At 49.8% G+C, this 25,226-nt stretch overlaps 1 protein-coding gene across 7 annotated transcripts in view; it reads left to right on the forward strand.

Annotated features, from left to right (window-relative positions):
• ANKS1A (ankyrin repeat and sterile alpha motif domain containing 1A) overlaps positions 1–25,226 on the forward strand; it is a 208,104-nt gene that overhangs the window by 159,745 nt on the left and 23,133 nt on the right. For 6 of the 7 annotated variants that reach the window (XR_009865490.1, XR_009865488.1, XR_009865491.1 and 3 more), the window contains 2 exons: positions 16,371–16,437; positions 21,893–21,999. Coding sequence is in view for 1 of the 7 variants with exons in the window: in XM_062185987.1 (XP_062041971.1) it covers positions 16,371–16,437; positions 21,893–21,999 (174 nt within the window). In the remaining 6 variants the exon portion in view is untranslated. Of the gene's footprint in view, positions 1–16,370; positions 16,438–20,003; positions 21,270–21,892; positions 22,000–25,226 lie in introns of those variants that run through there. The other variant, XR_009865493.1, reaches the window with a different exon arrangement.

The following is a 25,226-nucleotide window of genomic DNA, read 5'->3' on the forward strand; positions in this document are numbered from 1 at the left end:
ACACACACACAGCATGGGCCCAAACAGATTAGAGGAAAATGAGTCTTCTTGATCACTTCTTTCAGTCTGAACTTATACTTTCTACCCCAGTTCATTTATTCCTCGTGTACTTGATTCTACAAGGGGTGTGAATCTTAAAAGACAGAGTTCTTGTACTCCAGTTAACGATGGAACTGGGAGGCCCAGCCTCGGATTCCTCCCCCTTTGCCAGGATCTCTTCAGAATCCCAGCAAGCATTCCCTTCCCGCCACCCTCCCCCATAGACCTCAGGGATTGATAAGCCTGTTCAGGCTGCCTGCCCCCACTGTCTCTTCCCTGTTTCCTGTCATGCTAAGACTCTGGGAGAAGGAACAGAGTTTTCTTGTCTCTAGTTTTTCCGTATCTGAAATAAACAGACTCCTTTTAAGTTTTTATTGCTTGTTAAAACAAAAGTGGGAAACTGAGAGGCTGGAAGAAAATAGCCAATAAGTAGCCAACAATAGGGATGTTATAAAGTTACCAGAAATAATTCTGGGGCCTGTGGTATGGTATAGCAGGTAAAGCTGCCACCTGCAGCACCAGCATCCCATGTGGGCGCTGATTGGAGTCCCAGCTGCTCTGCTTCTGATCCAGCTCCCTGCTAATGTGCCTGGGAAAGCAGTGGAAGATGGCCCAAGTGCTTAGGCCCCTGCACTCATGTGGGAGACCCGGGAGAAGCTCCTGGCTTTGGTCTGGCCCAGCCACGGCTGTTGCGGCCATTTTGGGAATGAACCAGCAGATGGAAGTTCTCTCTTGTCTCTACCTCTCTCTTTGTGACTCTACCTTTCAAGTAAATAAATAAATCTTTAAAAAATATTATTCAAACATCAATAGAGTAGTTTGTTCCTTGTTTCCTTAGACCAACCTTCTCTAGATGTTTTCTTGAGGTTGTAGCTCCCACTCCTTTTCTGAAGAGACCTTCCTCCTAGGCATGCACACAAAACTCCTAGAGACGAGTTCTTGGCAAAGATCACTGCTTGCAAAACAGTTGACTAATGGGCTGTGACTGCTTTGGAATCTGCAGTGAGGCTGAGGCTGGAGATGGTCTTTGAAGGGCTCATTGAGTGGAGAGGGTTGTATGGCCATCGTTTCTGTTGTTCCTCTCCCTACGCGTGACCTGTCTTCATGTCACCCTGCGGAAATTCATATATTCCATAACTGCAACTCGCATGGTCCCCTTGCCAACAACCCCACGAGGTTTCAGTCCATAGGCCTTTCCTAGGGTGGGCAGTCTTCAGTGAGATGGTTTTTTTTTTTTTTTTTTTTCGTTCCAAGATACTTTATTAAGATCAAAGGTTTTCCATTACATTTACTTATAAATCCTCACTACTCAAAAAGGAAATAAATAATAAAAATCTGTATCTTCAGGAAGACTTTAACAACATGTTTTGTAATTCTGAGAAGTTTACATACTTGTCAATTGTGAGTTATTACACTTTTGACACATTTCAATCATTCCACACTCTCAGGAGATTCCAAGAAAGAACTCCCATATTGCTTAGTCAAGTCATGTCAGTGAGATGGTTTTGATAGGCTATGTTCTTTGTAGTTAGCCACATGGTTGTGTATTTTAATTTGAAATCCAGCCCCCAGCTTTTGCATGGTCCTGGGAATGGATTTTCTCAGGGTGCCTCACATTGTTGCCCAGTGGGATGCCAGGGCCTGTTCTCTGTTTACTGATGCTGCTGCTTTTTCAGTTGCTGGGTCCTTCTGTGACCTCTCATTTCCTTAGTAGCCCAAAGGAGACCCTTGCACTGATCCCTGGTCCTCAAACCTGTTGGATTACCTCGCAGATTCCAAGTTGTGCTCCTGTCTGCTTCCCCTAGAAAGGAAGAAAGCAGTCTGTGTTGTTGAGGACTAACATCTAGTGCAGAACAGGGGTGGCCTCAGAGGAGCAAGGACCCATAAAGGGCATGTCCTATTTCTCAACCAGGTGGCAGCCATATAGATGAGTCATTTATTATTGCTGTTGAAGTCATAATAGTATGGGATGTGCTTTTGGAATTTAAGAAACAGTTTTGTTTTCAAAGAGGAAAGAACAAAATTCCATGTAATTAAGGTCAGCATGCAGCTGATGTAAGAGGATGCTGACCCAGCTTACCAGTGAGACAGTGACAGTGCACATGGAGGAATTTTGGGTGGGAAAAGGCCACACATTTGCTAGGAAACTAGAATTCCTTCCTAAGAATCAGGGGTAAGCTCTTTAAAAGCTGTGTAGTGTTTTTCCACTGGGTTTCCACTAAACGTGCCCAGTGCTCAGTACCTGGTGGGAGTACCAGTGGGAACTACAAAACAAGCAGAAGAGGTGGGCACATATATGTCAAGGGATCAGGGACCACCCCTGGACCGTGTTTACGGGAGCATGTTTGTCTTAGTACAGTACAACCAGGCTGCCTCTGCTGCAAGTGTCTAAAAAAGACTCCTCAGTTGCAGTCTGCCCTCAAAGGGCACTGGCAGAGCACCAGTGCTTCTCAAGCACTTGCTGGGTGCCAGCCACGCTACTTGTGTCATCACATTTTATCTGCACCCCCTCCTGTGAGGCAAGTATTGTCAACCCTGTTTATAGATGAGGCATAGGCAAGCTATGCATTTTGCCAAAAGGACAAACCAAGGATAAAGCCTTGCCCTCACCCAGAAAATTTTTTATATTAGACCATGTGCATCAGGTAAAAGCACAGGTGACTTGAACTGGTCCGGGAAGAATTATAGGGTGAAGATTGACAGGGTTGGGGAAGAGGGAGTTGCAGAGGCCTGCCAGGCTTGGGCTTTGGATCTCCAGGAACATCAGGATTGCAGGTTGGATGGATACAGAGTGCAGAGTATACCACTGGGCCTCCAGTCAGGGTCAGGTGTCTCAAGTGCATGCATTTAAAAAAAAAAAAAAAGATTTATTTATTTGTTTATTTATTTATTCAAAAGGCGAGTTACAGAGAGGCAGAAGCAGAGAGAAAAAGAGAAAGGTGTCTTCCATCTACTAGTTCACTCCCCAAATGGCCAGTCTCCCACACAAGTTCAGGGGCCCAAGGACTTGGGCCATCTTCTACTGCTTTCCCAGGCCATAGCAAAGAGTTGGATTAGAAGTGGAGCAGCTGGGACTCAAACCGGCGCCCATATGGGATGGCGGCACTGCAGGCGGTGGCTTTACCCGCTATGCCACAGCGCTGGCCCCAGCACTATCTTATTGGTCGCAGCTTACCTCAAGGACTTTCTACATGCACCATTGCTCCTGTGTGGGTCACATGGCCATTTGGGATGGGGCTGTTTGGTAGTTATAAAACCCTATTAAAGGGGGGAGTCTTTTTGAAAGAAATATAACCATTTTGGTTTAACCCCGGATGGGGTGGATAAGCATACTAGCGTTTGATGTGGAGCCGGGCCTTTTCTTCGCTAATTAGGAGCTCTGTCCCATTTATAATTACATGAACCATGTCCATTATGTACCATTGACTGAAATTTTGTTTGAATTTCTTAAAAGTAAAGCCACAGTTCAGCCACTTGTGAAGCAATCTGGGTGTAGAATTCTTGTAGAAGTTTTTCATAACTTATTTCTCTAGCCATACTTAATTTAAGAGCACATGTAAGAAAATGGTCACATCACCAAATCTCTTCAAAGTATCTATCTACAGGGTTGTCGTAGAAACAGCTCTTTCTGCACTTGTTTCATCGTTTATATAGTGTTTAATTAAACTTTCTGTTTTCATCAACAACCATAACCATCATAAACACTTTTGGATGATTCCAGCTGATTCTTGGTAAAGGTAATGCTTGCTGAGTGGAAGCAGAAGATTGTGGGTGTGCCAGAGAGCAGCCTGCTGGCTGTGAACCTGAGCGTCTGTTGGTGCCCTTTGCTGAAGGAGTAGAAGCCGTGTAGTTAGCTGATTGGCAGGTCACCTAAGTGGAGATGAGTAAGAGACTTGCCAGGTAGGTGTTATTCCTGTCATTGATGACCAAGCTGAGGCTGTGAGAGACCAGGTACCTTGCTCACTGTCATGCTGCTAGAAGCTGCAGAATTGATTCCCCAATCCTGGCCTGTGTTGTCCCCGCTGACCCTGCCCTGTGGCACCAGCTCTCTGGAGAGGTGTGGGAGATGGTATAGGCACCTTGGCCTCCAGCCCTCACCTCAGCCCTTACGTGGGAAGGAGTGGGCCTGAGCCGAGACCCTGCTCACCACGTCACTTTGGTATTGTCTTGGTTCCTCAGGTTCGTGCCCCAAGAGCTGCCTTACAGAAAGGCGTCACCTTCCTCTCCTGAAACATTCTGTTCTGAATGGAGGAGCTGCCTGCAGCTGAGTGTCCAGGAAGTGAGCTATTGTTCATACAGCACGTTTTAAACATTTTCTGCCAGAAGGGAGCCCTTTCCCTCTGGTCTGTCTTAAGAAAAAAAAACACACACACACACACACAAAGGAACCTGGGTTGTGATTAACTTGTTTTTTAGGTAGAATTCTATTTATTTTGGAACCAGATGAATGTGAATGAGGAACAAATCCTTTGGTAACTTTTTAAACTAAATGAGCAGGGGAGCAGGGCTGTGTAGACTGTTTGCCTGGCGTCTGTGGCTCTACAAGGGCTGCATGTGTTTCCCAGTGTAGGGAAGGCTTGCATCTGGCCAAATGGGTTGCAGAGAGAACAGTAAATAACTATTAGTCTCAGTCCCATTTTCCTAAGGATTTAATTTGCGGAGGCGCCTCGGTACCTCCTGCTATGGCCCCGGGAGATGGCAGGAATGGGACTCACCCCAGAGCAGGGGCAGGCAGGCGCCGCCCTTGGAGGAGGAGCAGTTCTCACCACTGGGGCTTCCAGCCACAAGACCCTTGCTCCTAGGCTCATGCCATTTGGAAAACAAATGAACTACACAAAGAACCCACGTCTTTGGCTCTGCGTGGCGTCCTCAGACTTGTGTCATGATAAATTAACTCCTCGACAGAGTGCCATCTGGAAACCAAACACGCCCTCACTCTCCTATATGTAGTCTCAGATTTTTGCCGCAGGCTTATTGTATTGTGTCTGCATTTTGAAGAAACTGAGGCTTAACAAAAGGCAAGTCCAGTATTGTCCGTAACAGTGATGCCATGGCTGAGGAAGTTATTCACACTGTTGCAGAACCAGAAGCAACCTGGGTCCCCTCCTCTGACACATGGGAAACTGGTCACTGATACCATGGTGGAGGGGAAAAAATTGCAATTTATTTTGCGATGCATAGAGCAAGGAGTTGGACAACTGTGGCTTAATTCCCAGGTTCCCTGAGAGATTAAGGGTGGCGAATCTTTCAGATTTCAGTTGTGGTTGAGCAGTACATGATGAGCTTGTGTGCTCGCGGCTTTCCTTGGATTGATCAGTGATGGGAAGCCTGCATATTCTTTGGAAGGTGCTTGTGATGGCCAAGTGGGCTATGGTCCTTCTGGGGGTATATGGGTAGATTGGGTATTGCTTTGTTTACTCGGGGCCTGGGATTCCTATGAAACTCTCAAAATAGAGTCTAGCAGTAAGGTGTTAACTAGAGGTGATAACTGAATTCTGAGTTCTGGGACCTAGGTCTCCCACATGAGTGCAGGGGCTCAAGGACTTAGGCTCTCTTCTCCTTTCCCAGGCCATAGCAGAGAGCTGGATTGGAAGTGGAGCAGTCGGGACCCAAACTGACGCCCATATGTGATGTCAGCACTGCAGGTGGAGGCTTTAACCACTGTGCCACAGCGCTGGTCCCCAATTTTTTTTAGTGATTTGTTTATTTACTTTGAAAGTCAGAGTTGGGGGGTAGGGGATCTGTGGAGAGATCCATCTTCCACCCACTGGTTCACTCCCCTGATGGCTACAATGGCCAGCACTGGGGCAGGCCGAATTAGGAACCAGGAGCTTCACCCAGGTCTCCCACATAGGTTGGCAGGGGCTCAGGGACTTGGGCCATCTTCTGCTGCTTTTCCCAGGCCATTAGCAGAGAGCTGGATTAGAAGGGGGGCAGCTGGGACTCTAACTGACGCTCATATAAGACCCAAGCCTTGCAGCAGGTGGCTTTACCTGCTCTGCCACGACGCTGGCCAGACGCCTACAGTGTTTTATTCTAAAGTCTTCATTCTTTCCATTCCTATACGCTGTCTTTCCAACTCAATCCAATATAGTTGAAATTCTGCTCTGAGCTTTAATAGAGCAGAAGTTAAGGCTGAAATACACTGTAACTCTGAATTAGGTAGATAACACATGGGCAGTGACCACTTACTGCTAGTGTGGTGACCCTGTGGTCATTTTGCTTTTCTGATGTTTGGTTTTCTTTTCTTTAAAGTGAAAGAATTCATTTCCCACACAGGGCTGTTGTGAGGAGGAACTGGATCACTGGAGGGCAGTCAGGATGCACTGAGTGAACCCAGCCCTGAGCCAAGGGCCCTGGGGGTTGAGGGGTGGGGCTGAGTTGGCTTTCTGGAAAGACAGCCTCCTGGAGTAGGAAGGAGATGATCTAATGGGCTTTCCGTGCTGTCTATATACCTCTCTCTGTCCCTTCAGTATCACTAGCTTTGTCGATCCAGACTGTGGAGGATACAAGCATATTCTGCTAGCTTCGTGTTCTGCCGTGCAGCTTCCCATGCTGAAGTAACCGCTAAGCGAGAGATCAATTTCTTTTGAGGCTCATTAATAAGAATCAGTTTCCCAGGGTCTGCTCATCCTTAAGCAGACTGTCAGACTGGGGTTGGACTGGGTTCCAGAATAGAGAAAGCCACCCCACAACACAGAGGCTTTGCTGGGAGCCCTAACCTCTCAGGAAGCTTTGTGGTAGGGAGGAATGGTGAAGGCAGCTTCCCCCGTTCCTTTCTCGTTGTCCCCTCGGCCTCTTGGCCCGTCTTTGCTTGTTAGCATGTTGAGCAGCTGAGCAGAGTTCATTACAGCAGAAACTCAAACCCAAATGGATGTTATAATTTATTAATTTGTAAAGATTGGAACCTGAAAGATTTTTTTCCCCAATGTTTCATTCTGAGAATTGTAAAACTACAGGAAACTTGTATTTTTATTGCATAGTGAATGTCTACATGTCCATGATGTAGAGCCTAGATTCTATACTTAGCGTTTTGCTGTAGTTGCTTTATTTCATCCATCCAAATGTCCAACCCACAGTCTGCTTAGCAATTTCCATGTTATTTTTTGATGCATTTCAAAGTTACAGATGTCAGTACATTTCATCCTGAAAATGCTTTAATGTGTGTATCATCAGTATTTGTTTACAGAGTTTTTTTGGGAGTGGAGGGTAAAATTTATACAAAGTGAAACATAAATTTTAAGTCTGTCATTCCATGAGTTTTGACAAATACAAGTACATGCATTTGTGTAACCCAAATTCCCATCAAGATACAGAACATTAATGAGCATCACCGGAGAAAGTACCCTCTTGCCCTTCCTGGTCTGTCCTTACCAGCCACACCCTCCAACCTCTCCCTGGCGCCTACTTTTCTGATATTTTTCCACCGTGAATTAACTTTGTTTACCCAGAACTTCATGTAAATGCAATCAGTGCAGTATGTACTTTTTTGTGTGTTGTCTGAAAGACATTACTGCCTTAAAAATAAAGTTTGGGGACTGTCAGCCTCATTTAGCCAATGTCTTCCTGTTTCACAAGTTCAGAGATAATTAGGAGTGGCAAACTGCATGGCATCTCAAGGCAGCTGGCGTCTACTGATAGTGTATTTGTAGTGACTATATAATTTTTTAACATATTAAGTATGTATAGTTTGATGCTCAGAATTCTACATCTGACTACCCTGATACTATAAGATAGGTGTTCCCCTGTAGAATCTCAAGAGTGATGGATTCAGGACCCCATTCCCTAGCCATACTGCTGAGGAAATTGACTTTGGGTCGGAGTCAAAGATGTTTCTTGGGACTGTTTTTATCCATAGCCAGACTAATGGTGCAGTAAGCTATAAGGAAACTCCGACGATGAAAGAACCAGACCAAGGGAAAGTTACTTGGAGACCATTGGTGGTACAAGAAGGACCAGGAGGCGGGCTCCCAGTGTTGTAGGTAACTGCAGCCTTTCTGAATTTGTGTGCTTCCTCCTTGCCCCACCCCTACACCAAAAATCAGGCCTCATCCTGGACAGAAAGTAGATTGTGTAAATTGGACTAAAACCAACTACATAATCCTCATTAATCTTTGAGGTTCTTGTCCTACTTATTAAATCAGTACTTGGCACATAACTCAGAGTTGTGTGGCGAGCAGTAATAAAGCTAATTAGAATCTGAGTCTCCCAAATGTTTTCTTCTTTCAGCAGCTTCTTGAGATTTTGAGTTGAAGATTGCTTTTATAGTAGTCTATTCTGGTGTGAGAAGGTCATTTGACAAATATTGTATCCATGTATTTCCTTTATGTTATATCCATCTGTATCTTTTCTGTGTATTTCTTTTCTGTGAAGTTAGAAGTTTAAGGCTTTAATTCTGACCTCTGGGTTGAGCAGAGGGTCAACTGGTGTTTATAGGATTTGCGATGTGCTGGGGAACTTGACCCAGGTGTAGGACGAGGAGGCTTGGGACTGGTATTGTGGTGCAGCAGGGTAAGCCACCACTTGGGACACCAGCGTCCCACATCAGAATGCAGGTTGAAGTCCCAGGTACTCTGCTTCCTATCCAGCTTCCTGTTGATGCATCCTGGGAGGCAGCAGATGATAGCCCAAGTACCTGGGCCCTTGCCACCTGTGTCAGAGGCCCTGGCCTCTGGCTTTGGCCTGGCCCAGCCCAGGCTGTTGCTGCTACTTACGGAGTAAACCAGTAGATGGAAGATCTCTGTGTCTCCCTCTCTCTTTGTTGCTCTGACTTTAAAATAATCTTTTTATTCAAAAAAAAAAAAAAAGAATTAAAAAGGAAGTGCTGAGGGAGAGTAGAGACGTAGACTGGGGTCAGAAAGCCAGAATGCCCTGGCCTAACTCTTTCCACCAGTCTAGCCTGAGGCAGACAAAAGGGTAGGCTTTAATCTGAGCCTTTGTCAGGAAAGACTGACAAAGCACTTTTTAAAAAAAAAAAAAAAAAAAAAGGATTTATTTATTTGTTTGAAAGGCCTTGTGATGCATGCTTTTGAAACAAAAAGCACTTCTGTTGTCTCTTAGCCTAGTAGAAAAAGGCAAATTTGAGAGGGAAGGTGACGGTGGAAGAGGATTCAAGTTAAGGGATATAACAATAGATACGGCACTGTGTGAGCATGCACACGCGTGTGCACACACACTCACACAGCCAGGAGACAGATTATGCTGAGGCTGCCAGCCTGCTCCATGCAGGAGTTACTGTTGGTCATGGAGCTGCTCGGGAAGGACCGCCCTGAGCCCTCTGGCAGACATTTATTCATTCCCTGCCCGCCTCCCTCTCCTAAAAGCAGTTGACAAGGTTAGAAAATCAGGACAAGTCATCTACTTCAATCCATCTTTGTCTTTCCTGAGGCCTTGTGCAATTCAGTCTGGTAGAAGGAAAAAAACTAACCCAGACCCTGGTCAGTGACCCTTTTTCAGATGTGGAATCAGAGCCCACTCCAGGCTGAGAGCCTGTCCACTGCTGACAAGCAGAAGACAGAGATGGTGATGAATTCTTGCATGGTTTCTTGGCCTGGGAGTGCAGCTGTCAGCAGTCTTTAGGGTTCCTCGCCCAGCCTAAGGAACCGATCTGACGCCAGCAGTCATCTGATGGGATGCAGGGAGCATGGGGGAGGCTGGGAGGTTGAGGCTCCGCTCCTGAGAATGGAGAGCACTGTGCAGGGAGGCATCAGGCAGAGGAAAGGGCTTGCTCTTAGCCCTGCAGCAGGAGGCTCCAGGTCCCGGAGCAGGCTCGCTGCCATGCACTGAGACAGTGCCCTCAGAGCCTTCCTGTGGAGTGGAGATTCTGCAGCCTCGCCTGAGGAAGGCGTCACGTGTGTGCTTGTCAGTGAGCTGAGGCTCTGAAGGATTCCTGATGGAGGACCAGCAGGTGGCTGTGTGGGGCTTTGGGTAGACAGTAGACCTTTGCCAGCAACCCAGGGAGGCCAGGCAAAGACAAAACTGAGGCGAAAAGGGGAGTTAGAGAATCCAGGCTGGTCCAGCAGTCAGTGTTGGCTGCCACCTCCCCTCTTACTCTCTCACTGTACTAGTGACGACCCTAGTGTGTTTAGCCAATGGTGGGCATTCCTGTTTGTCACTGAACACCTCCAGTGTGCCAGCTCTGTGCAGGGCACAAGATGGGACTAACAGCACAGTTGAAGCAGGATCCTTGCCCTTGAAGTCTGTAGTGTCTCTGGGACACAGCGTACAGCAGTCAGGGAAGTACCAGTGCAGATCAGAGTGTGCTTCTGGGCCAGTGAGGTACTAAGTGTCAGGACGAAGAAGAAGCAGAAATAGTGTCCCATCCTATGGGGCAGACTGCGAGAGACTGCTGTGTGTTTTCCAACTGGCGGGGAGTCCTAGGGCACCAGTACTGCCCAGGCAGCAGCCAGGGCTTGAGGAGCTGGGAGACAATTCCAGTTGCTGGCAGATTACAGAAGCGTCACCCTTCGTGTTCCCTTCTGCACCAGAAGAAAGGGTGAAGGGAATTCCTCTATGTTCTTCTTCCATGGGACCCCGGCTTCTAGGCCTGCAGTCCTGATATTTGGCCTGAGTGCATCGCTGCCTCCAGCTGGTACCACCTCCTGGGAAGGTTTACCACAGGCCTCAGGGCCAGGCTGTACCAAACTAGCTCATGATGCTCCAGAGTCCCCGGGACTGCTGGTGCTTGGCATACTTCCTGGCACAGAGAAGACCCACCAAATTTGGGAAAGGTGTCCCCCCCCCCCCCCCCCCCAGTATTCATCACGGACTAGTGTCTGAATGTCTGAACGCAGCCTGGTGACGGGCGATGAGGCCCCTCCATAGACAGAATCTCAGCTCCTGTTGCCAGCCCTTGGGCAAGTAGGATCCCGTGGTCTGAAAACAAGCAGATGTCAGACGGCCTGAACAGCAGTATCTCTAGGGTTTGTTTTTGTTTTCTACCATATGGAGAACACATTTTATGCAGCACTGGTGGGGGGAAATATGTCTCGATAGACTCATCCTGACTACTTTCCAAGTTTTCTGTTTTTTTTGTTTTTTTTTTGTTTTTTTTTTAATTTCTTCGCTTATTTAAGAGACAGAGATACAGAGGGCAAACTCCCTGTGTTGTCCCACTCCCCAGATGCCTACAATGGCAAGAGGCTAGACCAGGATGAAGCCAAGAGCTGGGAACTCAGCCCAGGTCTCCTGCATGGATGGCAGGGACTCAGGGACTTAAGCCATCACCTGCTGTTTCCTAGGAAGCACACTCGCAGGAAGCTGGAATCAAGGGCAGAGCTGGGACTTGGTCTAAGACACCCCAAGATGTGCGGGCATCCTAACTGATGTCTTGACCACAGGGCCAAACACGTGCCCCTCCCCGCAAGCATTTTTTTCAAATATGAGTCCGTTGTGATACCTTTCAGGCCTTACCTTAACAATCATAAATGTAAGTTCTCTATCATAGTTCACATGAAGGGCAGTGATAAATCTTGGCCATTGCCCATCTTGCTTACAAAAAAAAAGTCACGTAACAGGGGCAGCCATTCGGCCTAGCAGTTTAATGCCGGTTGAGATGCCCACTTCATATATCAGAGTTCCTGAGTTTGAGTTCTGGATCTGCTCCTGATTCCAGCTTTCTGCTGCTGCATACCCTGGGAGGCAATCGGTGATGGCGCCCAGCCACAGCCTCGCCCAGTCTGTGTCGTCAGTACATTTGTGGTGTGAACCATCTCTCTGTGTGTCTCTCACTCCTTCTCCCTCTCTTTTCTCTTTCTCTCAAATAAATTAAAATCTCAAAATGTCGCTTAACACCAGGAAAAGACGAGAACACTAAAGTGCACCCTTGCATTGTATTCTATCTACCTCCTCCTCTCTGAGGTGCTCAGCAGCTCTGGGAAGGCAGCCTAATGAGATTTTCCTAACTCAAGCCTCAGTGGCTACACTGCATGCAGTGTACAGATCAGAGTGTTATCTGCTGTCCCTGAACACTGTTGTTTGTTAGACTGAAATAATCATATTTCCTCTGCTGGTTCTGGGCCAGGAGGGTGAGGCAGGGAGAGATGACTCTCAGCTCTGCCCCATCTCCGCAGCCTAGACTGAGGGGTGGGGCAGCATCACGACCTCAGATGGCCCCACTGTGATGCCAGGGTCAGGACTTGCCCATTTCTGCCCCAACAGCTGTCTTCACTCCTCATCACACCTAACCTTGAGCTTTAACCAAGGTAAGTTCTAATTGCTAAGGAAGGATTCCTGGACTATAAGCTGTTAGTAAACTGCCCAGTACCCTAAGTTCCTCTGTTAGCTAGATTCTTCTCAGCTAGACTTAGCTACAGCAGTTCACAGACCAAGCAAGTGCACTTTCCTGGTTTGAGTGACATTGTTTTAGAGCAGTCACTAGCACTTCTCTGCTGGCCTGCATTCTGGCGCACCTCGCGTGCACCCCGGGGAGCTCTGGGGACCAGGGCCTCTGCTGGCCCTTGGTGGTGGCATGCAGGTGTCCCCCGGGGCAAGCAGAAAGGAGCAGAGAAGTAGCAGGTGTTCGCTTCTGTTCACTCTGATTTCAAAAGGCTTGTGGCAAAATCTCACAAATTGTGCAGCCAGGGGTGTTGATTGGACAGGCCAGCTGGGGCTTCGAGTGTTAAGTGATTAGATGATAATGAAATTTGTACATGACTTGACATTGTTTCTGTGGACGCCCTGGAGTCACTCCTCCGTTTCAGCTCTTTCCGTGCTTGGCGCTCTGTGTGGCCTTGGGAACACAGCTTTTTTTTTTTATTTCTGGACTGAAATAAATGGCGACTACACTTTCATTCATTCATACATTTGTTCGTTCATTCAGTAGGTCGCCTATTGTCATAGACCCAAGAGGTGAAATGGTAAATAAAATGTGCTTGGTTCTAACCCCCACAGTGTTTGCAGTGTCAGTTTTTCCATATACCCTTCAGAACCATTCTGGGACTAAGAACCTAGCCCTACGTGTAGGAAAAAGTTTCCTCACTTTGTTTTTAGAAGAAGTTCCATATATATACACATCACACATACATATGTATACATTTAGCTCCCTCCCTCCCTCCCTCCCTCCCTTCCTCCCTTCCTCCCTTCCTCCCTTCCTCCCTTCCTTCCTTCCTTTTCAAAGAGCAACAGAGAGAGGAAGAGACAAATCTTCCACCAGCTGGTTTATTCCCCAAATAGCTGCAACAACTCAGTCTGGACCAGGCCAGAGTTAGGAGCCAGAAACTCTATCCTGGTGTTCCTCATGGGTGACAGAGGCCCAAGTTCTTGAGCCATCTGCCGCTGCCAGGAAAGGCATGTTAGCAGGGAGCTGGATCGGATATAGAGCAGCTGGAACTTGAACCTGCACTCTAGTGTGGCATACTGGCATCACAAGTGGCAGGTTAACCTGATGTACCACAATGCCAGGCCCCAGAGTTTCCTCACTTGAACATCCTCCTTTCTCCCATGTAAGTGTTGAAAAAAAGGAAAAAGAAGACAAATTGGCAGATATTTATGGAGTACCTGCTCTTTGCCCACAGCTTGTATAAAGATTGAGGACGACACAAATATCTGTCAGGAGATTGGCTAAACAGATAATCATATAGCCATATGTTTGATGATAGCTCATCCAGTGAAAAATGAACATCCTGGGATGGGTGTTGTGGCACAGCAGGTTAAGCCACTGCTTGGGATGCCTGGATCCTATATTGTGAGTACCTGGGGTCAAGACCCAGCATCCTGCTGATGCACTGTGGGAGGTAGCAGGTGATGGCTCAAGTACTTGAGTCTCTGCCACCCACATGGGAGACCCGGATGGTGTTCTAGGCTCCTGGCTAAACTCTGGCTTTTGGTGGGCATTTGGGAAATAAACCAGTAGATAGAAGATATTCTTTCTCTCTGTGCTCTGCATTTCAAATAAATAAAAATAATTTTTTATGGTTTCTTTATTTATTTGAAAGGCAGAGTTAGAGGGAAAGGCAGAGAGATAGATCAGGGCTCGGCCAGGCTGAAGCCAGGAGCTAAGAGCTTCATCCAGGTCTCCACATGGGTGCAGAGGCCCAGGTACCAGGCACATTATCAGGGAGCTGCTTCAGACTCGAACTGGTACCCATATGGGATGCCAGTGCTTGTGGGCGGTGGCTTAACCCACAGCACTAACCCCAATAAACTTTTAAAAAAATGTTCTTTATCAATTATGGAAAGAACTCCAAAGATATATTGTTAAATGGAATAAGATGCAAAACAGCATATATGGAATATCTCTATTAGTAATGGGGTGAGGCTGCGTATGCTGTTAAGCTTGCTTGCATTTGAGTAGAATAGATCTAGAAAGATCCATGAAAAACTGATTGCCTCCAGAGAGAAGAACTAGACAACTGGGAGACAGAAGTCGGAGCCGGAGGGGGGGTCTCTATATGACCTCTTATATCTTTTGAATTAGGTGAATGTATTACTTTAAAGAAGAAAAAAAACAAGAATAAATAGCAGATTTTTTTAAAGCTGAAAAAATAGAGGCTGGCACTATAGCATAGTAGACTGAGCTCCCGCCTGCAGCGCTGGCATCCCATATGGCTGCTCCACTTCCAATTCAGCTCTCTGCTGATGGCCTTGGCAAACTGTGGAAGATGGCCCAAATGCAGTTCTTGCACCCATGTGGGAAACCCGGAAAAAGCTCCTGGCTCCTGGCTTTGGATTGGCCCAGCTCCAGCTGTTGTGGTCATTTGGGGAGTGAATCAGTGGATAGAAGACCTTTCTCTCTCTCTCTAACTCTCTCTCTCTAACTCTGCCTCTCAAATAAATAAATAATAATAATAAATTTCATTAGACTTTACTCTGGGGAGCACCCGGAGTCCAACAGAAGGGAAGCAGAAAGCAAACTGACCTTTTATTGAACATCTATAGTGTGCTAGGCTTTGGCTAGATGCTTTATATACACACCTTTTAATACACGCAGCCCTGTTTGGGAGGCATTACCATCTCTTTGATAATACATTGAAAACTGAGGCTTTGGGAGGATGAAGTTCTCACCTACGTGGCTCATCCTTGCTGAAGGAGGTAGCACTTGAAATGGGCAGCATCAAAGGAAATGATGCATGGGTGGAAGCAGTACACTCATACTCTGGTGCTGTTCCTCCCTCCCCCAGTGCCTGCCTCTGAGCTTCTGGGGCCAATAAGTAGGGACACACTCTCAGTTCGCTCCAGGGAGGTCAGATGTGGGGTGTTTCCCTGTGCTTGTGTAGAGCTCAGGGATGCAGGTCGCAATCCGTGTTAACAAGCAGACCAGAGACAGCCTGAGCTAGCATTCGCTTCTGTGCCTGGAGGAGAGTACGTCTCTGAGCTCTCGGCTGCAGGGGAGAGGTGGTGCTTGCTCTGTGCTCTTTGCTGGGTGTCAGATATGTGTCTCTGTCTGCCAGCTGGAGGCTGGCTGGAGAGTTGTTTTTCTGATTGTCAGACCCAGGCTCCTTCCTTGCACTTACAGGAAAAATCCAAGCCCTGGTACACAAGGTCTTCTTTCTGTTTCTTTGGAAAAAGAGCAGTGAATGAGCTCATTATCACTGCAGCTCAAAAAGGAGGAAGGAAAGGTGGCTTCTGGTCGCTGCCTGGTGCTGCTCCTGGCCAGTTTTCCTGAGATGGGATGGCGGCTTGGATCTGGCCAGAACAGGTGGTCCAGACGACAGGCAGTGTTGGAGACATTGGAGGCTTTTGAGACTGGGGCAGAGGAATGTGTCCCTTATCCCCTGAATGCAGAGCGCTCTCCAGGACTGCTGGCCTCCAGGCAACAAAGGGAATGCCCATAAGGACTATGTGGCATCTTCATCCCACCTCACAAGAGGTTCCAGTGTGTAGCGTTCTCCTGTCTCAGCTCTAGAAATTGCTGTCGCACCTCAGAGTGGCAGTCATGCAGTGTCAGTTATCTGTCGAATGCTTGCAGCTTGCCGGGCACCACTCTCCACACTTGGGGTGTAGCATGGACAGAGACTGGCACAGCGTCTGCTCTCGTGCTGAGCCGTGAGATGTGCCAGGTGAGGTCTGCTGGTGTGCCCTCCACGCAGTCTCTGCTTGGGTGGTACACGGTGCCTTCTAAGGGAGGTGCTCTGGCATTTCTAGCAGTGAAGCCCGGATTTCAAGCGCTCTCTCCCTTCAGAGCTGTCTTCAGGCCCCTGGACCAAGGCCAAAGAAGGGCTGTGCTAGATCTGAGCAGCAGAGAGTTCTGATTCCTTGCAGGTTAGAACTGGACCTGGGATTGTCTGAAGGACACCTGAAAAGGTCCGTCCCCCAAGGGGCACTGATTGATAGTGAGCTGACGACCTTGAACCCGAACCTGACTGCCCTTCCTGTTCTCTCTGTCATTTCAGATTGAGAAAATCATGAGTTCTATTGGAGAAGGGATTGACTTTTCTCAGGAACAGCAGAAGATCTCAGGTACCGTACCCAGCAGCCGTCTTCCCCATGAATACAGCTGCAGCGCCTTTGTCGCTCAGCTTTTCCTCTGACACAGGAGATGGATGTTTGGGGGGGAGGGAGCAGCCTCAGTCTGAGCCATGGGCTCCCATTCGGAACCTCCTCTTTATAGACAGTGCTTCTTGCTAGAGCCATGGCTGCTTTCCCACGGGGAAAGTGTACAGGTAAAGTTTAAGATGCCTGTAAGGAATACTTATTTTTAGCCAGCAGTTGTCACTCACTTTTCTTTAAAAATGTTAGCTTTCTCAGACTGTGATAAATTGGAGGGCACCTCAACATTGGTCTCCCCGGCTTGGGGAGTGGCTCTGGAACAGAGTCTCCGTGAGCACAGGGCTATTGTTTGCCTCACGTGTGGCCGTAGCAGAGTGGTGGTTAGACCAGTGGCCCTGAACTTGTAACCTGCCTCAGAGTTGCGCCGCTTCCTCCCTGTGTCTGTTCCTCCATTTTCCATTTTACTTAGTCACTGTTTTTACTCTATCACTGTTGCTTTGGTCCTTCTTTTCATTTCTAAGCTGTAGGGGTGATGTCTGGCTCTGTTTTCGTTATTTGAAGCAGGGACTGGGAAGGACCCCTGAGCTGTTCTCCTTGGTAATAAGATTGGTTGTTTTACCTTTCTCAGGAGAGGAAATGTGCCTCTCAAAAAAACTCTCCCACCCCTTACCCCAGACATCTGCAGTTAGCCGGGTGCCCTGGGACCAGGACTGACAGCAGCCATCCAGGAGCCTGGCTTCTCCCCACCTGATGAAAGTGCCTCTCTGCTCTGAAGGCATGATCCTTGGTCACTTGGAAGGCTCCACCCAGGACTGGCCTCCCGGCCTCCAGAAGCGTCTCTGGTTCCTCTGTGTGCAGGAAGTCGGACAGCTGAGTCAAATGTGCATATCAGGGAGAAAGAAGCTGCCAGGGCCATGAGGCTTGATGGGGAGAGCCTGGAGCCTCCCAGTCCTAGGTTTGAATCCCGACTCTGGCTACACATGAGTCTTAGCAAGTCACTTAATCTCCCTGAGCCACGAATCCCCCATCTGCAACATTTGGATAATGGTGCCAAGCTTAAAAGTTTGTTGTGAATGAGTTGAGTATATAAGACTATACTCAGTAAATAGTTGTGTGCCCATTTTTTGTCTGTGAAATGAGAAATTTAGCAAACACGGTCCGTGCTCCCTTGGCTTGTCTCCCTCCACCAGCTCTCAATGTTGGTTCCCGACACTACCCTCCCTCCAGCAGTCTTGTCTCCCTAGGTTCTGGCCCAGATCAGTCTGTGTCAGTCTTAGAGTATGCTAGGATCCACAGAAGTGGCTCTTCTGGCTAAGAGTTTGTGGATGTTTCCAGACAGTTGCTTGGATTCAGGCAAGCGATCTCACAGTCCTTTGCAGTTCTCAGGCTTTCTGTGGGGCCAGTGTTTGTTGGGGTTAAATGTTAAGGTAATGTTGTTTGAGGTAAATACTATTTCCGTTTTCAAAGCTCTGCTTTTGAGGAGCAGGCATTGGGCACAACAGTTAAGACACTGCTTGGGGTGCTGGCGTCCCACATCAGAATGCCTGGTTTCTACTCCTAGCTCTGCTTCCATACCCTGGGAAGGAAGCAGTGCATGATTGCTCAAGTACTTGGGTCCATGTCATCCATGTGGGACAACCGGATTGAGTTCCAGACTCCTGGCTTCATCCTGGTCCAGCTCTGGCTGTTCCAAGTATTTGGGAAGTGAGCTAGCAGTTGGAAGATCTTTCTCTGTCTGTCTCTGTCTCTTTCTGTCCCTCTGCCTTTCAAATGAAATGAAAATAAAAATTTACAGAGAACAGCTGTGCTTTGGGGACAGTCAGGGGATGACATCAGTAGCAGTCCATTTGAGGCTGCTTTCTCTTCCCCTGTACCTTGCTGTGTCCAGAGAGCAGGAGCGCAAGTCACTTGCATGTGTGTATAGCCTTGAGTCAGAAACAGGCCATTGCCTCCTGGATTTGATGAGCCAGGAGATGTGGCATTGCTTTGGGAAGAGCCTTCTTGTGAATGCTACACTTGAGCTCTTTCCTCGCCATTCTGGTCCCATCTGTCAGTTCTTGCCTCTACTCCCTCTTCCCATGAGCCCATGTGAGTGAAGGGAAGTGTTCTGTTTATACCCCGCTGGGTGTCTGGATTCCAATATACAGTCTTACTTCAGTGCTCATTTTGTTGAACCATTCTACATACCCCAGTTTGGGAAGATCAAGACAGTGACCACCTAAACAAAAGGCTCATGCACCCATGTTGTGGAGCCCCACCCACTGTGTCTGCACTGTGCCAGGCCGTGGGGAATGCAGAGTGTGGCTCTGGCCTGATGACCTGTGACTCTGTCTGATGGGTCAGGCAGGGTTTTCTCCAGGACCTCAGGGATTAGTACCATTCTTCAGCTCAGGTCCCAAAACAGAATTACCGATTCCTTTGGATGGTCAGTGACAAGGTTCAGATCGTCCTTGGGTTCCAGGACTAAGGAGAGGAGACCCTCGCTCTGGGTAGGCAGCCTGGAAGGGAGGGGTGTTGTCTTCAGCAGCCAGTCCTGAACCCAGCATGAGTGTGCTCACTGTGCCCCGTATAGCAGAGTCCTCACTTGAAGGACATTAGACTCTTCAGTTCTGTTTGGGGACCATGGGCTCCTGGGCTAGTTACCCAGATCTCAAAGACATGTTTTACAACGAACTCATCCCTCTGTCAGCTCCCACCCTCAGGAGCCCTGGAGGATAAGCCTTTCCACACTCCCAGGCTGCCCTGGCTGCTTCCCACAAAGCCTGCTCTGTCAAGCAGAAGAGAACTGCGTGGCTTTCTTTTGCTAAAGCCAAGCCCATTCTGTGTGTTGAGCTGCTGTTAAAGGCAGGCTCCTCTGGGGCCTCATCTCCCAGTACAAAGCCCTTTCTTTGCCAGGGCCCATCTTCAAGGCTATGGGCCTGCTGGCACCCCCAGAATATTTAGAGGATGACAGGACTGTTATCTCTATCTCTGTGCACCCATTAGCTTTTTGTGTGGACTTTGGTCCTGTCCCCTCTGTCCACGCCTTTCCCTTCCCAGCTTCCCTCCCCCACCCGGGGAGTGGCCTGCTCAGAGTACATCCCTCTCCCCCGGGGCTAAGAGGCCCAGAGAGAAGTCTGTCCCTGAGTTGTGTGATGCGATCACCTGAGGGGCATCGGACCACCTTTCTCTGCCTGTTTTTGTGGTGAGTGGCACAGTTATTCCTGAAGTGGCAAGTGAGAGGTCATTTACCTATGGGCTGGACTCTCGGGCAGCGTCGTTCCTCTGTTCCCTGTCCTGGAGACTGTCGGCCAAGCCACAGGAATGCTCCCTTTCTGATAAGCTGCTTCCAGCCCCTGAGCTGCAGGTAAAATTTCACCGTCATGTGCATTTATACTGGCCGGCATCAGACACGGGGAAATCTGTCATTTTGCTCTTAATGCTAGTGCTGCTGTCTCTAGCTCCCTCAGCAGCAGCTTCTGCTCCAATGTCCGATCCCTGATGTATTTTCCTGAGCATGGAAGGGGGGAGGGCGGGGAGGGGAGGAAGGGGAGGGCCAGACATTATGAGTGAGCAAGGACTGTGGAGCCGGCAGCGTGGAGCCCAGGAGCCTTTAGACAAAGCATTCGGCTGCGGTCCTGTAAGCGCACACATCTACCGGCAGCAGGCAGGACCACGGCTGCCCGGCTGGGGATTACAAGCAGGAATGAATCAGCAGCAGAGGACACTTGTCTTCGTGGGCATACAAGAGCCTGCTGCTTAGGATCCTGGAGCAGACCACCCAGTCGAGGGCAGGGGCGCTCCAGCAGCCCCCAGACTCAGCATTTTGGAGTGCTGTTGCCGCGTGCATCCTGGAGGCCTCCGGGTCCCTGACCACCGTCTGTTCTGCAGAGGACACAAGAGAGGGGGTGGAGGCTGCCACAGTTGGTCACCCAGGTCTTTCAGATAACGAGGCAAGTTGGCATTGTCCTGCCTGGGAGGCAGAAAGTGCCCAGGAACGGCAGATGACTTTCACCGTGTCAAGAGTGCACTGAAGGTGATGTTTTTGTAGTTGCTTCTTCTCTTTCCTTCCTCGCACTTCTTTTTCCTCCCTTTCTTTTTTTTTTTTTTCTTCTTTTACCTGTTTTTACCTACAAGAACCAGGTGTTCAGTTGCTTGGCTCAGAACATCCAAGGTCTACCAGGAGGGGCTGAACTCGTGTCCTCCGTGTGCCACCACCACAGTGCCTGTCCTGACCGAGGAGCCTAGCAAATAAATGTCCTCGCTGCCCCGCTCATGCTCGGAGGAGGACGTCGAGACCTGGAGAGCCCGGGAACACGGTCACTGTCTTTATCACACAGCCAGGGAGAGGACAGCGCAGAACGTGAACAGACTTAAGCCGCCACAGCTCAGCCGCCACAGGACCGCATCTTTTTTCTCTCTCTTTCTTCTGGTTGGGTTTTGTCTTCTTCAGCCAAGAACTGAATCTGCCTGCCTGCTCTCCACCTGAACAGGCGAGCGAATCACAAGAACAGCCACTCTTAGAAGAACATGAGTGCTCAGCTCTTGAATGCCAGCCTGGCCCCGGACGAAGGCTCTTCAGACGGCGCCCCAGCCCAGGAGACGCCCTGCCCCCCGGCCGCCAGAGTGTAGCCTGGGCCCTAGTCCTGCTGGCCCTGCAGCCCAGAGGAATGCGATGCTGCCGGCCCAGCACAGCCACACCTGAGTCCGCTCCGCACGCCCTGGCCCTTGTGCCCTGCTCAGTCCCTGGCTGCCCTGAGGTTCTGAGCACAAAGGGCCAGTGGCCATGGTTTGCTTATTCCGGGACTGCTGGGGGAAAACAAGTAAAAGCCTCCTTCCTCCCCTGCCGTGTCTGTGCTGCTTGTGTTGCATGTGCTGGGTGTCCGTGAACAGCCACCGCTGCTTCCCTCCCGGAGCCCTCGCTGCGTGCCTGTGTCCCTCAGCTGCATGAAGACGTGTGCTTCCTCCTGACCAGTTTATGCTGCAAGGTCACAGAACTTGCCCTCGGCACAGCCCCGCACGGGCTTCCGGTGGGGCTCGTGGGCCCTGAGGAGCTCCCGGCCCCTCTGGCACGCGTGGGGGCAGATCCTCAGCAGTCACTCAGTGCGAACGCTGACGAGGAGTGGACGTGGAGACTGTCGGGGTTGGCTTGCCCCTGACCTGCAGGCAGAGATCATGCATGCCCACTGACGCTCTGGAGCAGCTCAGCCCCAGGGAGTGTGAGTGGGCGGCGGCCGGGCAGTGTGCGACTAGCACAGGCAGCCTGCCCTTGGCCTGTACACGGAAGAGCTGCGTGTCCGCTGCTCCCTGTTCTCTTGTACATAGTTTGGCTGCTTTATGGTAATGACTATGATGTGGCAATGCCATCTGTCTTCCTCTGAGTGCCGCTGCTACCGCCTTAATGGTTTTTCCCTTTTCAAGCGTCTGCCGATTCCTCTCTCGTCAGGTTCGCGACCACTGGAGCAGAGCGTTGGGGAGTGGCTGGAGTCGATTGGGCTGCAGCGGTATGAGAGCAAGCTGCTCCTGAATGGCTTTGACGATGTGCGCTTCCTGGTAAGTGCAGCAGGCCCCTTGGCTGCGTGCCGGGCCCCGCCTTGCCCGCCGGAGCGTGAGTCGGCTTGCAGTCAAGGGTGGGGCCTCTGCCTGCTTTCCAAACTGTGTCCGCTCCAGCTGTGCTCCAGCAACAGTTCCGCAGGGCAAGCTGTTTGCAGGCCTGCAACCCAAGAAGGAGGGTTTCCTACTCAGGAACGCCCCCAACCTCAGCCACCTGCCATGCAGCCAGGCATCCAGACCAGCTTGTTGGGAGTCCTTGGTACCTTCAGTGGCAGCACAGCCAGGTTCTCCATGGCGACTGTCCTGTCTCATCTGGACACCAAGAAGTTTCCTTTATTTCCCAAAACTTGGTGTCAAGTGATTTGTCATTGATCAGAACCCTCTTCCCTGCCTGGCCAAGGCCAGTGCTTGGTACACCTGGGCTGCACAGCCTCACGTACTCAGGCCCCTGGGTTGGTTTGGGGGATTGGCTGCTTTTCTGAGGTGTAATTCTATACTCTTACAAAACATGAGAGGCCAAGAAAAGGACAACACCAAGGTGTCCCCCTCTGACTCCCAGCTGGGGCCCAGGGCCTAGGATCTGACCCGGTGTTCCTCTGCCCAGAAACAGCTTAGAGGAGGGCGACGTCTACTGTTGCTCTACTGGAAGCCCTCCTGGGGCATCCTGCTATGTTGGGCAGTGGGCTAAGCTTGCACCTGCATCCCCAGGAGCAGCGTTTGATGTCACGGTAATGGCATGGCAGCTGGCACTGCTTATCAGTGCATCCTGTGTGCCCGTGCCACTCAGAGAGGTCTGCATGTTGGCTCGTGGGGTCTTCAAGGCAGCCCTGAGCATGCACTCACGCCTCTGGGTGAAGTCTCAACCTCTGAGCCACAGAGTAGTTAAGTGGCTTGCTTGGGCTCCCGCTGCCTTAGCGGGCAGAAATCAAACGTGTACCCAGGCATTGGGGTTCCAGGAGTTGTGCTCTAACCACGATGCTACTCTACCTGTTGCTTCCCTGTGGGTGCAGGGAGTAGGGTGTAGCCACTTACGTGCCCCAGTTACCTTCTTGTAAGAGCTGTCATGGAGCTCTGAGGTGACTCCAGCAAGCCCTCCCCGTCCCTGCACCTCCTTGCTTCCCAGAAGGCCTCCGCACGATCTCATAGTCCCTGGGCATGCAGACCACAGTTGACGTTGCCTTCCCTTCCCCCTTCTGGAGCAGATCTCCGTACCCCATGCCCACCTCACCCTGCTGCCTAGGTCAGAGTCGGCACAGAGCTGCCGCCGCCTGTCCTCCACTCCCTCGTAGGCCTCTCTGAGCTTCCGGCTGGTGGAGTTGTTTGAAACCTGTCCAGGGAGCTGACCTAAGGCTTCCAGGAAGGACGCTGGTTCAGACCCTTCCCCTCTCCAGGGCAGCCATTAAGGTCTGCTACAGACAGCCAAAGCCAGCTGGGGTGGGTTTTTTTGTTGTTGTTGTTGTTTTTGTTTTTGTTTTTGTTTTTTCAGTTTTAAAAAGTTGTAAGTTCTAAAATAACAGTTCATCTTTTTTTCTTTTTTTAAAAGTTAAACTGAATATATTTGTAGTTCTTGTGACCTAACCCCTGACTTACCACGTTCCTTAGGAAGGGCGACAAAGCCAGGATAGAGGCGGTGAGCAGGGGTGGCTCACCCCGGCTCTTAGTGGGGGACCTTTCCTCTCTGACGTCACCCTTCATCAGACCGGCTGTCAGGCCAGTGAGGGTAGTGGTGGACCATGGAATTTTCCTTCCCTGTATGTGGACGCTGTAGAGGCTGAGGGTTTTGTTTTGTTTTTTGTTTTTTTTTTTTTAAGAAAAAAAAAAAGAATTATTTTATTTATTTGAAAGACAGAGTTACAGAGAGAGGTAGAGCCAGAGAGAGAGAGGTCTTCCTTTCCGCTGGCTCACTCCCCAAATGACCACAACAGCCAGAGCTGAGCTGATCTGAAGCCAGGAGCCAGGAGCTTCTTCCAAGTCTCCCACGTGGGTGCAGGGGCCTAAGGACTTGGGCTGTCCTCTACTGCTTTCCCAGGCCATAGCAGAGAGCTGGACCAGAAGAGGAGCAGCAAGGACTCAAACTGGCACCCATATTGGATGCCAGCACTGCAGGCTGGGGCTTTAACCCGCTGTGCCACAGCGCCGGCCCCGAGGCTGAGGTCTTGGCTTCTCACCCCTCCTCCTGCTAATTCTGGAAGGGTAAGGTTCCCACACTCCTTAGAACTGCCTTCTTGCCCTGCCCAGGCTCTGGACCCCAGGTCACCAGGCAGTCATTTGGGAAAGGGTGGCCCTGGGCCGGACACCCATACAAGGCACAGGGTCTGCGGTAGGATGTGTCCATTCCTAAACTGGAAGGCCCCTCATTGAGGGAGGCCAGCAGCTCAGTCCTTCCAGGGGCTCTCTTGGTTCTGGGCAGCTGGTGGGCGGAGCCTGTACTGGAAGGCATGCTGAGTACTCCTGGCTGGGCGTGTTGTTTCAACTGGCTGGAGTGGTCTGAGCAGCCATGCAGAGCATGCTGGGTAATTGCATGTGAGTTGCCGGATGGGCTTTAAGGGTAATTAAGTTTTAGCAACCAGAAAAACAAATAAATACCAAGGAAGAGGAGCATTTTTGTTATTGAGCCATTCCCTCGTTGCATATAGCATTTTACCTCGTTAGGTATGGTATATCCCCATCAGGTTTGGTTTTCAATAGGCTAAGAATGCTTCCTTTGGTTCTTAAATTCCCTGGAGACTCTTTTTTTTTAAATTTACTTATTTTATTTGAAAAAGCAGAGTTACAGAGAAGGGGTGTGGAAGGGGAAAGATATTTTCCATTCATTAGTTCTCTCCCAAAATGGCCACCACAGCCAGGGCTGGGCCAGGCCAAAGCCAGGAGCTTTATCTGGGTCTCCCATGTGGGTGCAGGGGTCCAAGTAGTTGAGCTACCCTCTACGCTTCTCCAGGTGCATTAGCAGGGAGCTGGATGAGAAGTGGAGCAGCTGGGGCCAGAACTGTGGCTTAGCCTGTAACACTGCCACCTGCAGCACTAGCATCCCATATGGGGGTGCTAGTTCAAGTCCCTGCTGCTTCACTTCCAATCCAGCTCCCTGCTGATGCGCCTGGGAAAGAAGCGGAGGATGGCCCTGTGCTTGGGCCCCTTCACCCACAGGGGAGACCCAGAAGAAGCTCTTGGCTTCAGACTGGCCCATCTCCAGCCTTTGAGGTCAGTTGAGGAGTGAACCAGTGGATGGA

This window comes from Lepus europaeus, chromosome 3, assembly GCF_033115175.1.
Source record: "Lepus europaeus isolate LE1 chromosome 3, mLepTim1.pri, whole genome shotgun sequence".
In the NCBI taxonomy this organism is placed as follows: Eukaryota; Metazoa; Chordata; class Mammalia; order Lagomorpha; family Leporidae; genus Lepus; species Lepus europaeus.